The sequence below is a fragment of the Sparus aurata genome, chromosome 1 (assembly GCF_900880675.1).
Source record: "Sparus aurata chromosome 1, fSpaAur1.1, whole genome shotgun sequence".
NCBI classification, from domain to species: Eukaryota; Metazoa; Chordata; class Actinopteri; order Spariformes; family Sparidae; genus Sparus; species Sparus aurata.
Window position 1 is genome coordinate 7,695,365 of NC_044187.1, and position 13,720 is coordinate 7,709,084.

Genomic DNA, 13,720 nt, shown 5'->3' on the forward strand with positions numbered 1-13,720 from the left:
CATCTTGAACACATCCTTTAGTTCACATGGACACACTCAGGAGTGAATCACAACATTCACACGCCAGGAATCAGCTGTGAACCCTTCACTGTTCACAAACCTGTGATGTCATCAACTCCGTGAAGGCACGTGACATAACCTCGTCTGACGTACGCGAGAACAAACAGTTTGCTGAGTTTATTACCTGGGTCAGTCTGGTTTACAGCATGAACAAAGGGATGGACTGGAATGGGAGTTGTTCACGGCCCCTGAAGTTTCCACAGAACCAGCCCTTTCCAGGGAATCTGCTGCTGCGTTCATGTCCCATCTGTAAATCAGTCAATCCGTCCCCTCTGCTTTTCAAAATCAGTTACAGACTGAATTTAAATTATAAGAGTCGGGTAGTTGTAAATGTAAACAATGTGGGTGAATGAACTTTATGTTTACTAGGTTTTATTTAGGCTTATACTTCATTTAAATTGATCATTTGATTTTTTTTTTTTTTTTAAAAGACTACTGAGTGCATTTACTCAAGTACAGTTTTGGAGGTACTTTACTTGAGTTTTTCCATTGTCTGGTACTTTGTACTTCCACTACATGATGGAGACAAATATTGTACTTTGTACTCACTAATAATTCATAAACTCAAGTTACTGGTAACTTTTCAGACGACAATGCCTCATCGGAGTGAAACGAGTACATGTTGAATATCAAATCTGAAAAGTTGCCAGGCCGATAATCAATCAGCTCATAGAATACATTATATTCTACAGGTAACGTCTTTTAAAATCACTTTAAACCAACTTTCATAGACTTGCTTATATTATATGTGAAGGCACATTCTTTTCAATTTTTTTTTTAAAATTCCTTTTACTCTTACTTTATTCTTCCTTCTTCTTTTAACTCGTCTTAGCAGAGGCTTCCTCCTGTTTGGCTCGACTGTAGAGTTTATTCTGTTATATAGTCTTCCTGAGTTCCCTGCTTTTGCTCGATTGTCAACGCATTTTGTATACTGTGCAAATAAAGTTTATTATTATTATTCACAATGTAAATATATGTATAACTTCTACATTTCATACAAGTACATTTATTGTCAGGTACTTTCAAACTTTTACTCAACTACTACTTGTGTGTGTGTGTGTGTGTGTGTGTGTGTGTGTGTGTGTGTGTGTGTGTGTGTGTGTGTGTCTCACTTTCACCAAAGTAATATCTCAATACTTTTAATCAAGTTTAAATACTTTTTGGCACTTTTAAAACACTGTTCATACGACATTTAACTCATATTACTCACATAAAGTCAGTAACAGTAATCCCGTGTTCTTTATTCGAATTACACTTGAACGCAGCATGTGTTTCTGCCGCGCGCCCCGCCCCTCTCCCCCCCGGACAGGTGAGAAAACCTTCCACACAGACATTCACACACACACACACACGCACACACACGCACAGGTGAGTCGCAGACAGCTCAGTCTGTTCCAGAGTGTCTGAGCTCCAGGAGTGTCCCCGCCGGCGCAGCCATGGCCGAATCCCAGCTCATGTGCATGGAGGACGGCCGCATCGGAACCAACGTCCCGGAGTCCAAACCGGAGTTCTTCTACAGCGAGCCGCAGCGCGCGGCCATCGAGGAGCTGCTGAAGAACGGAGACAGCGCCTTCAAGATGAGGCTCAAAGAGGACGACACCAAGGACTTCTTATCGGCCAGAGAAGTCAAACTGCTGGTGAGCACTTTCAAAAAGTACGAGTCCTGTGAGGACACCGGAACCAGCACCGGCACGGCGCCACCGTCCAAGTCCGAGAAGGGAGCCGCAGCCGCCGCAGCCGGAGGGACCGACGCGGATTCGGGGGTCCACTCCACCTACTGGCCCCAGATGTCGGACACCGAGGTGCCGCCGCTGGATATCGGCTGGCCCAGCGGGGCCATGTTCAAAGGGGTGACCCGGGTGTCCGTGCACACACACCCGCCCAAAGACAACGGACCACACATCAAGGAGGTGGTCCGGCGGCTGATCCAGGAGGCCAGCAAGGTGAGGAGGAGGACCGGAGGCCCAAATGACTAATGTGACTTTTATTGTCTAATTATAGTGTTATTAAGTTATTACAGAGCAAATGGAACAAATGTGCATGATACACCTGAACATTATGATTCAATTTAAACAAGAGATCATAACTGAACAAATATAAAACTCATAACCCCAAACTTTAAACTTAATACAGAACAAATCTTAGTTTTTTTTTTTAATCAATCAACAGCTCCTGTAGTGAAACCAGATGTGATGATGATGTTGGGGTTAAATAAAACTTAAGATGCTGGGAGCCCAAAATTGATGTGATAGAAGAATACAGATTTTTTTTTTTAAAGTTCAACATTATTCAAGACGAACAACACCTATTTTTTGAAGATGCTACCGAGAATACAGAGTCATGACGATCAACAGTGTGTGTGAGAGATCGAAGCAGTTTACAGGAAGTTATTAAGCGTTTACGACGAGTTTCCTTTTGGCTCAGCTCACCTCAGAAGCTCTAAACGCCCAAGTCACGCAGTCTGTTTGCCTAAACCACATGTAGAAAAAAAATGTGACGTGTACACGTCTGAACCTCAGCAGGTGCTTTGGGTTTAGTGTGCTAAAGCAAACCACAAACTAATTGCAAACTAATTAGGAAGGTTGGTAAAAGTATATCTCAACACGCAACGCAAAACTATTAAGTCTGATTTCGATTAATGGTTTTCGTTCGCCAACAAACCTGCCGGACCTGTCGAGCTCGGCTCATTTAACCACGGGAGGTCAGTTATTTCTGTTGCACCAGCGTTACACTGCAAGTATGACGACGTGAGGACATCACGTGGTTGATGGCGCGTCAGTCCAAACCGCAGGTACTAAAGCAACTAGCAGTGATAATGATCTCAGATTTGTTGATTAATTGTTCGCGCTCTACATGTCACTCTTTCCACTTTGATTTCTTACGCGTCTAAACCAAAAAAGGTCCCGTACAAAAAAAGTCTAAAGAGTTTAACAACAAGTTTTTCACTTTTTGGGCAAATTCTCCTTTGAGAAAAGCTTCATTTCTTAGTCGATGATCCAAATCTGTTGCGGATCGATTTAGTTTGATCAGTAATGGAACGGACCTTCACAGCACACAGTTGTCTCAAGGTTGCAGCATTAAAAAAGGGGCAGTTCTGTGTTTTGCTGGACTCCATTTCTGGACTTATGTTGGCTGCTGTTGCTCTCCGTTAGCGGAGCGGAGTCGGAACCTTTTCGACTGTCGACCCGAGTCTTTCACAAAGAAACCCTCAGTCCAGCAGGATTAAACAATAGGCTTGTGTAGCTCAGTAGGAGAGAAGCGGGAGTCCATGTTTTCATTTACATAAAGGTCAACAAAAAAAAAAAAAAATGAGGTTACAGATGGAAATGACTATAAATCATACAACACAGAGCCCCTTTAAGATTGGCCATGAAAACCAGACCTGGAGGGTAAAACAGCATGTGGACAGAGGCGTCCGTATACTTTTGGCCATCTTGTAACCTAGCTGTCATATTTCCTGCCTTTACTCTTACAGCACACACACACACACACACACACACACACACACACACAGTTTCCTTGTCTTGATCGAATGTACCAATCTGCCCTTTTTTTCTGCATCATGTTCAGTTGCGTAACTTCCAGGTGGGGTGAATTAAAGTCGGACTGATTAATACCTCCACACACAGTGACTGAGAGCTTCAAGTGGGTCTGTGTGTGTGTGTGTGTGTCAGTGTCTCTGTGTCTGTGTGTGTGTGCGCTTGGAGTTGTCCGTCGCAGTGTGTTTACTCATAGAGTGCCGGAGCTCGGCTGAGTCATCTGTTCCGCCTCCCCCCCTGCTCGCCCTGCCTCGTTATGGCCCTTTAAAAAACTGGGTCAAAGAAACATGACAGATACACGCGACACATGCTCACTCAGCGCCTGTTGATGGACTTTGTTACAAGACACATGAATGCTTTTCCTTGGATGTTTTTTGGGAAATCCAGCCTTCCTTACTTCCTCCCATTCTCTCGTTTCTTTTGTGTTTCCTTTTTCTATCATTCTTTTCTTCTGAGCTCACCTCTCTTCCTTCCTTCCTGGTTTCAAACAAGTTCATGCTATACCTACACAGAATCATTGCGAGTGGTGAAACAAGTTTCATTGCTTGCTTCTTTATACACAAAGTGATTTATGGCACACAATTGAGTCTGTCCACATTTATCTTGTGTGTTGCTCCACTTTGTTGTTCCAATGTTTGGAGTTCACCAGGTCAGCTGAGTGTCTGTTTACTGATCCACTCCTCCTTCTGATATTTTCCTAGTTAATGCAGGAATTTGATCTGGCAGCCCAGCTCTCTATATAAGATGTCAGAGAAACATGTTGGGCTCAGTCGTTTGTTTATCCTGGTGTTCATGCGCAGAATCGTCACCACTTATCAAAAAGAGAAGGAACTGCTCTTCAGAAAAACACGCTCACAAACAGGCTCAAGGTAATTTATGTTGAGCAACCAGTTCTCCAGGCTTCGACACAAGCGTCTTACGCGCAGATATCGGATGACTTCTCTGAGGTTTTTTTTTTGTTTTTGCCCATTTAAACTCGATGCTGATCCCGTCCAGAAGGTTTTCACAGCAGCCAGGCTGCCGGCGAACACTTGTCCCAGCTTGTATCTCCGTTTGTCAGCCTCGCAGGTCCACTCAGCATTTTTCCTCCGTGAGACAGTGGGTGGAAACAACAGGGCTTTTATGTCTCACAGAGAAACATTTGTTGCAGATTTGAGGAGACATTTTTTTTCCATGACTTTGTTGTTCAGGGAACAGCAGAGCATATGAACACTATCATCCTCTGCCAGCAGGGAACATGTCCCCACATGTCTGAAATGACCACCGCTTGCACATCTCTATCAGACAGGATTACTCCACCAAACATGCAGCTTCTTTCTAAGTATTGTAGCTTCACAATCTACAGACTTTGCCTTCGTCAGCTGCAGGGTCCATTGGGTTCCTACAGTCTAAAACCGAAACCAAAGAACTAGCAGGGACAAAGGAAGGCCGACCGTTGGGTGGTCTCACGCCGCCTGAGTCCGGGACAAAAAGGTGCACTTGAACACACCGCAAAGTCCACAGCCAGCGGCCAACTAGCTCAGGATTGCAGATTATTATAGATAAAACAGCATTTTCTTACCACCTTTGCCAATATGGCTACTATCGAGAATAAGTCTGATTAAAAGTTGCACATGGCAAAGGCATTACCAGCCTTTTTGGTTGTGGAAGAAGAGCTGGAGGTGAGAACTGCACTAAAATGGGTGAAATCATAGACACTACAGTGACAAGCGAAAGGGTCTTTCCCTTTCTATTTCTGTTTCCCTTCTTGTGATTCACTTAGCTGAACAGACCAATCAGCGTCCTCCTTTCCCCGACTGGCTCCGGCGCGGGTTCAACATGTTCAGACTGAGCATGAGCAGCAAAGACAAGGGCCCGAGCCGCTCCTGACAGCCTCGGCATTGGCTGACGTCCGACTGTCGGTCTGGTGTTCAGATTCCTCTAATCCAATTTGCGATGCAAACAGTTTTTTCCCCACCAGCGACAGCCGAGCCTTTGATACACTATTGAGTCTTGATACGGTCAATTTTGAGTAATTTTATTCCAAAATGGATTTGGCCGGTCATTTGGGAACAAACTGTTCGCAGAAGAGGTAGTTTGCAACAAAGCGCGTGAGTTTGCTCAGCTGCAAAACCGGCAGCACATCGCAGCTTGTTAAACTAAACGGTTTTATAAGAGTCAAAATATGTATAATAAAATTGCGAGCTGTACTCAAATTAGATTTCATGAAACAGATAGTTCTGTTGTTGGCCGTCACCAAGTTTCACTTAGAGGCAGAAAAGGTCAGTGGACACGTGTTTGGTTTAGTCTCCTGGCTCCTTCTTGTTAAACAACTTTAATTACTGTCTCTTGAATTCCTTATTTGGTGAAAAGCAAAGTGCAAACTCTTAATAATTCCAGCACTCTGACAGCGAGGAGGGGGGGAAAGCGAAAGCTGCATGGAAGCATTTCTTAAAAGGCAGTGACGGATTCGAGTGCTAAATTCCTCAGCTGATCTCCTTTTGTTGTTGCAAAGCTGTATCTCTGTGATCCGTCAGCCTGACGGGAACTCAGCAGACGGATAATAGACTGGTGGCGTTCTCCGCTGTTGCGAGACCAGCAGCTCGGACTGTTTCATGTGGCCTGACTGGGCCCTCAGGGCGACTGTATCACCGGGTGCTTCACTTTGACGGATTAGCCTCCTCTGCTGGCGTCTTTGTTTGCTGTCAAAAAGCCCCATAAACATTTTATCTTCAGAAAGGTAACAGAGCACCGAGTGAGTCATGCCTATTCACCGGCTACAGTGTGGTTTTTTCCTTCCCTCTGCAGCATTATCACAAAACTGACCCAACAGACGGAAATCTCAAACATTTACATTTTTGAATTTTTTTGGTAAAGATTTGTAACAGAGTTTTGTGGGAAGAAGGATTACATAACATGAGGCTTGGAAAGGGAAGCCAGTCATGGGCGAGTCATAAAGCTATGAGTCATATTAAAAACAGTTGTTTGGAAATGGTTTTGCTGTGCCATGTAGAATCAGCCAGTGGTGGAGGAGGTATTTACGGGACTTGCATTTCTATAGCGCTCCTTGAGTCTACAGATCGCTTTTCAAGAATTGTCACATTCGCACATATTCAGAGGTGCCAACTGCTCATCAGGAGCAATTTGGGGTTCAGTATCTTGCTCGAGGACACTTTGATATCCCGCTTGGGGAGCCGGGGGTTCGAACCAGCTGTCTTTTTTGATTACTAGACGACCTGCTCGACCTCCTGAGCTTCAGCGGCCCTCATACATTGCTGTAAATGATTTTATGGTAGCAGTTGGTTGAGGTGCAGCTCATTTGACCTGTTCTGTATCGGACTGAACTTAATGTCAGTTTTAATGATGGATCAATATGCTCATTATCTTCTCAATAAATCTGTGGCAGCACTGGCAGGAAAATGCCTATGACCAGCCCCAAGCCACATAAAAATATAAATGTATGGGAAGACTTGGATAATCAAGGAGTTCAGTTAAGACAGACAACAAAAGAAAACCTTCAGGCGCCAAGCAAGCAACGCTCTGAGCCCTGATGCAGGCGGCTGGTGTTGAATGGTGACTTTTGGTGGTCAGTCAACAAGGTCGCACAACGCTCAGTTTCCCTCAACAGGAACAGCAAGGAAATGTCAGTAGGCCTTAAATAGATCAGCATTTTTGTTTTGGTGAGGTCTAAACTGTGTCAAGGACAAAATCAGAATGACACTTGACCCACGTGTCCCTCCCCACCTCTGTTTAACCTTCACAAAAGGGCCTCGTCGCACCCTGATTGGCAATGAGGAGAATGCCTCCAGCGGCTCTCACTCATTAATTAGCAGCCAGTCTCCACGCCCTGCACATCAGGTGATCTGAATCCACTGCAATCAGTCCACATGAGTCTGACATTCAGTTCAAGTAAAATAAAAAGTTACTGTATAATGAGATTGCTACACCTACTGATTGTTTTCTTTGCAACACTGAAGGAAATAGTGAGAAAATGGCATCATAATTACCCAAAGTGGGCCAAAGTTACACCTTCACAATGTTTGTGTTGTCCAACCAACAGTCCAAAAAATTTTAATTATTCAAATTATGCAAATGAAAAGCAGCTAATGATCACATTTTTAAGCTGGAACCATGAAAATAGTAAATTTAAATTTAAATTTTACTTTTTAATTTTTTTTAAAGTAAAAACTGCCTGAAACTGACAGACACATGAGTAAAAAAGATCAATATTTTCCTCTTGAATGTAGTGAAGTAGAAGTATGATGTACTAGAAAATGGAAATACCCAAGTAAAGTACAAGTACCTCAAATTTGTAAAATGACATTTACCAACTCTTTCTTCTTGTAGTATTTGTGTCCATTCCTCTTGTTATGTCGGGTTCTGATGATTTATTAGTTCGATTTGTGTTTTAATCAGGCACTAACCAGCCTCCTGTATGTTCCTGTTAGAGCGCATCATAAATTGTTGTTGCCTTTAATATCAAACTATTGAACTGTCTCTCTCACAGGTGATAGCGATAGTGATGGACATGATAACGGACCCCCACATACTGCAGGATCTGATGGATGCAGCAAGCCGTCGCCTCATTCCCGTTTACATTCTGTTGGATAACCAAGGTGTGCCGCACTTCCTTGATATGTGCTGCAGGCTGCAGATCGGCCAACAGCACCTACGGGTAAGACATGAATGTTGCTCGGACAGGTAGCGAGAGAATTACCCCGGACACAATGAAATCAACTCCGTGATCTTTTATTTATCATATGTTTTAATACACGTACCTGGTGTTCTCGGGAAAGCAGTTAAAACGTGTTGGTTCTGGGAAAATGAGGTGCGTTACATTGAATTTCTCTCATGTCACAACCTGTTGATGAATCTCAATCATGTCTTAACAGGAGGGGAATTGATGTAACCTTACTGAGAGTTGAACAGATTGCCTACATAGCACTGCCACATACGGCACAGCAAAGTCATCACCAGGGTGAAAACATTCTGATTTGTTCACTGTTGACTGCTGTAAACAAATAAGTAGACTTCCTGAGCCACAGTCCCCCTAATTGGGAAGAATAATGAATATGGATTTGATTCCATTTCAGAAGTATAACAGCATGTACAGGGAGTCAAACAGAGTAGCTTGGCATGAAAATAGAAATCAAACTAATGGAACAATGGAAAGTTGTAAGCGGAGGCCAAAAGATAACAGATAAGATCAGATGAGTGCATCGGGGCCATCACAAAGGAGATGTTTGAGTTTGGTTTCATTCCTAAAGAGGACGAAAATATTTATTATGTCAACACTGAAATCAAAGTCCTTCATCGCAGCCCGCTGTTTTGTTTTATTTTTTATTGTTCTCAACCTTTGTCCTCATCCTGGGAGAGCACCTGACTTGTTATATCTACATCACTCCATTTACATTCCCGACCCAGCGCAGCACTCGCCTTATTCTTTCTTCATTACATCCCAACATGAACTACGGTTCAAACCTCCTGTGGCTGATACTTAATGTTGGTCAGCATTTGTGTGGCTGCAAGTGATGCAAGCCAGACTGCAGGACTTGTTTATAACCAGCAAGGAATTTAATTTCAAATGTCCTTGTGAGGTTTTTAAAAAAATAAAAATAAAACAGAGAATGACATTCACAGTCTCATAAAATTGCATCAACTGGCCATTTTGTGAATTCCTTCTGCGTGCAGTAAAAACAGGGCTGTGGTGGTCTGAACCGTGGTGAATTTAAAGGGTTGATGTCCTGACAATTGTCTCCTGTTAAGCAGCTTTAGTATAATATCACCTTTTTGACATTATTGGCTGCACTGATATTTATTGTCTGTGATCTTCTTTGGCTGCAGAACATCCGAGCCAGATCACTTCAGGGAGTCGGCTTCGCCTTGTCGTTCGGCAGGCTGCCGGGTTCACAGTGTTATAAATACATGTTGGTGGACGGGGACAAAGCCATGTTTGGCTCATACAGGTGAGGTCAGTGTGTGGACAGTCTGTGTGTACGGTTTGAACATTTCTGAATGTATGTTTGAACCGATCTTGAACTTGTCTCTGTCCCAGTTTCTCCTGGTGTACGTCTCGTATGGACCGGAACATGATCACTGTGATGACGGGACAGGTGGTCGACTTCTTTGACCGGGACTTTCGTGAGCTTTACGCCATCTCTGAGAAGCTGGACCTTTACAAGGAGTTCCACGTCAGCCCACCTGCTCCGACCAAGACCGAGACATTACGCTGCAGAGCGGGGAGCAAACGGCCGCCTTTACCGGCGACCACGTCCCGCTTCCAGGTGACTTTAGGGGACTCAAAGAAAGCTGACATCCAGGTGCCTGCACACAAATACCACAACCCCAAATACCTTCTTGCAATGGGGGAACTTCCTCGTCCATCGGGATCGCTGCATGAGTTCAGACCCAATAGAGGGTCAACGCTGCTTGGAGGTCCAGAGGAGACCGCCGAGGGAAGGCCTCGATTGGCCAGCAGTGAAAAGTTGGAGCGGCTTAGTCCGGTCCCTGCAGAAACCCCAAGCGAAGTCTTCGAAGGACCAAATGGTGTCAAGCCGGAGAAGAAGGGCTGGCCATGGAGAAAGAAACTTTCAAGAGCAAAATCACCTAGCAAGCTTTCGGTTAATGCGGGGAGTACATGCCCTTCACGCACAGAAACCAATCGAACTGATGAGAATGAGGACAACTTTGAGGTCGTTGTGAAAACTCCACCCAAATGGAAGAGTAAGAAGTCGTCTAAACTGAGCAAGAGGACAGAATCCGAGCAGACTGTCAACACTACACTGGACAATAAGAGTAAGTCAGAACTGAAGTTTTAGCGCAGAAATTCAAACTCAGAATTTGAATATTTACAGTATTAATGAGGTACAGTACAGACTCAGAAATATTTAGTCTTCCCCATAACTGGATTAAAGAGCCGTTCTCAGAGGAAGATAAATTGGGCACAGGTGGCAGGGTCCGCCAAATATAAACTAAGGATGGAGGGAAATTCTTTTTTTTCTAGAAAAACAAGAACCCTTCAGCTCGATCATAATCTAATTCAACCAGTTTGTCTTCTCTTTGTTTTAAGGGGTCACACTCCATTACTGGTTGGAAAACGCTGATCTTATTTAATCTTGCCTTGTTTAATAGCAAATAATCTCTCATGCTGCTTTGTCAGATATTATATAATATCTTGGTGGGGTTGCAGTGATGTACCAGAACACCAGGATAAAGAAATTACAGTAGGGTCATCGCACCGCCTACATTTGCGATTTTGAATTATGTCGTATTGTTATCGTTGATCAAAATGTATATATTTTAAGTTTACATCAAGTTAAATGTCTTTCAGAATACTTTGTGATTTAAAATTTTGCGCAACACAAGTTATAATTATGTAACATTGTATACTGTCATACCTTGAAACCGTGTTATTTTCTGAGATGGTTATCGTAGTGTAAGAATCTCATACCATTACCATTACTCTGTGAATCCTGAGTGGTACATTCTATGTAATGTCTGTCTGGCCTCACCAATCTCTTTTCATAATCATGTCACCGATGTCTTTTTGTTTTGTTCTCACAGGTATTAAGAGTCGGAGTCGTGGAAAAGAGCGTTGTGCAGTTTGCTGAAGACGAAGCGAGCACCACATTCTTAAGATGGATTACAAAGTGTCTTCCTTAAAACTACCTTCACCTTTGATTGTGCAATATTGTAAGTACTTTATCCAGTGCCTTACTCAGAAACTGAATGAATGTAGGGTCCTTCAGGTACTGACACATGCAGGTTTTTATATGTTTGTGTAAAATCGATGATCAAAGTGTTGTGGGATGTTTTTTTTACCCTTGTGGGGTGCGTAAAGGTCTGATGAGATGTTTCCTGGTGACAACTTGTATCTTGTTTGCTTTGAACCTTGCTGGGGTTTGAGGGATGTAGAAGCGACCGCTTCCCTGCTGGACACTGAGCTCACAGTCTTCAGCCCAATCACAAGAATAAAATATTGGTCACGTTGATGCAAACCGATACATTTTACATGCACATGACCTGACTTTCATGTCAGAAGGTGAGAGCAATGTTTGAGATGCATTTCAACATTTGCAAGTAGGAAACCACTGGATATTTTTATGTTGAGGCGTTTTCCAGCCGTATTAGTGGAAACAAAACAGGATTTCTTGAAAAGATGTTGAAACCATTTGCAGATGTATATGTGGCATCAAAATCATGCTTTTTTTTTCAAGCCAGGAGATGATCTTTTTCAACCCTAACCAAAAGGTTTATATGCTTAAACCTAACAAGGTCATAAGCACAACATTGTCAAAACACAAAACTGCAAATCGAACTTGAAGTTGCCTGAAAGAGAACCTTTAAATTTTAACAAATCCATGTCAACATTGCCAACATTTAGTCTCCCAGTTGGGTTGATTGTTGTATATTTATGAAAGTATTCTTCGGCTGCAAAGACAGTATAAAGAAAGTGGTGGTTTGAGGTTACAAATGAAAAAACAATCATCCAAGTGGTAGTGAGATGTACAGATAGATTTTCCTGATCAGGGATTTTTTGTAACCCCTACTACAAGATCCAAAATACAGTGAGAAGGAACATTGATCACTCTTACTTTTTACACAGAGTGTTCTGTTTAAAAAAAGTAAAGCTGAGTTAATATCACCTTGTGTTACCCTTTTAGGAAGGTGTTATAAATGTGTACAGGATAAACTGCGAACGCTTTTTATTTTTGTTGTTGTCTATCTGTGAAAGAATTTTTACTAAGAATTGTGTTGATGTCTGTTTGATGCACTAAGAAGTTGTGGGACCTTTTTTTATTGAGCGCAATAAATGGTTTCAGACAAGAGAAATTCTGAAAGGTTTTTCTTTACGTGTTGGGATTTTGTGTTATATTGTTACAACAAACCATCCTTTCACTCTAAATTTGAGTACGGTTTGCCTTTTAAGAAAACATAGGTTAGGAAGTTTATTATCCACATTGTGTTTAATTGTCTTCTGATCCCCAAAAAATTGTGCTACAAGTAACAGTTATTTTCTGACTTAATCAAACTGTTGTCTAGTCCATAAATGTCAGAATAAGTTATCAAATGTCGATCTGTGTTTCCCAAAGACCAAGATGAGGTCCTTAAATGTCTTGCTTTGTCTACAACCCCAAAATATTTAATTAAATGTCATAGAGGAGGAAACAAATCAGATACTTTTCAAATTTAAGAAGCTGCAATCACCATAAAATTAGAAAAACACCAGCATCAAAATATCACAAGACAAAATCTTGAAAAAAAAACATAATACGGTAAATATAAATGAAATGGGAGAAGAGCCGGAGACAGCTGTCTGCACATCTGTTCCAACATGAGGCATCACTTTGACTGCAGCTCCACCTGCTGGTGTCACAGAGTAACTGTCCAACACTTCATATGGAGAACCAATGACTGCACTGCCCAAACCTCCCGCTAGCTGCCTCCCTCGTCCCCGCGCTGCTCGTCTTCTCTGGGTGTTTGCTGACAGCTCAGACCTCAGAGAGGAACCACAGGCCTGTCGCGAGCTCGAGGCTGAGTTGAGGTGGGGGGGTGGGGGGGTTTAAGAGATATGGTGCAACACTGAAACAGGAAGTCAGAGATGCAGCAGGAAGAGGCGTTCTCGCACCGCTTGACAATAATTTTACTGACACACAGCAGGCATTAAAAAAAGAAGTTGCTTCCTGTGAGCATTACATCTTCTTGTTCAGCCTAATGACGCTTCTTGTGAGTGGGATTCTGCATCAGATCTTGTCAGCATGTGCTCGTTTAATCGCAAGATAAATCATTTTTAAATAAACTTTACTTGTATACACTCAAATGTCTCAACTAGTATATGAAAGTTTGATTAAAACATATATGACAATAAACCCTCAATGGGACACTATGAATAATATCTTTTTACTTTAAATTGTGTCATTACAGCTCATCCAGGAGAATCTTACACTGAACTCTGACCCTGTATTTTGTTTTAGGAAGCTTCATGTCTAGTGTAATGGAAAGATGGTCGGTCACCATTCTGATAAGCATCACAGAGGGAATGACTCAGATGAGATAGCTTTAACTTGTGCTTGTGAAAAATTAAATAAAATGTTAAACACGTAACAGTAATTGAATGGGATATTGTAATGTTTGTTTACTTT

The 13,720-nt window shown here is 42.5% G+C and overlaps 1 protein-coding gene across 1 annotated transcript; it reads left to right on the plus strand.

The window, feature by feature from the left end:
* Positions 1 to 1,419: 1,419 nt before the first annotated feature.
* On the plus strand, positions 1,420 to 12,410 carry fam83fb (family with sequence similarity 83 member Fb). The gene is made up of 5 exons (XM_030433254.1): positions 1,420 to 2,003; positions 8,086 to 8,253; positions 9,423 to 9,544; positions 9,634 to 10,373; positions 11,142 to 12,410. Exons 1-5 carry the CDS (start codon positions 1,497 to 1,499, stop codon positions 11,186 to 11,188), a joined length of 1,584 nt encoding a protein of 527 aa, XP_030289114.1. The 5' UTR covers positions 1,420 to 1,496; the 3' UTR covers positions 11,189 to 12,410.
* The last annotated feature ends 1,310 nt before the right edge of the window (positions 12,411 to 13,720 follow it).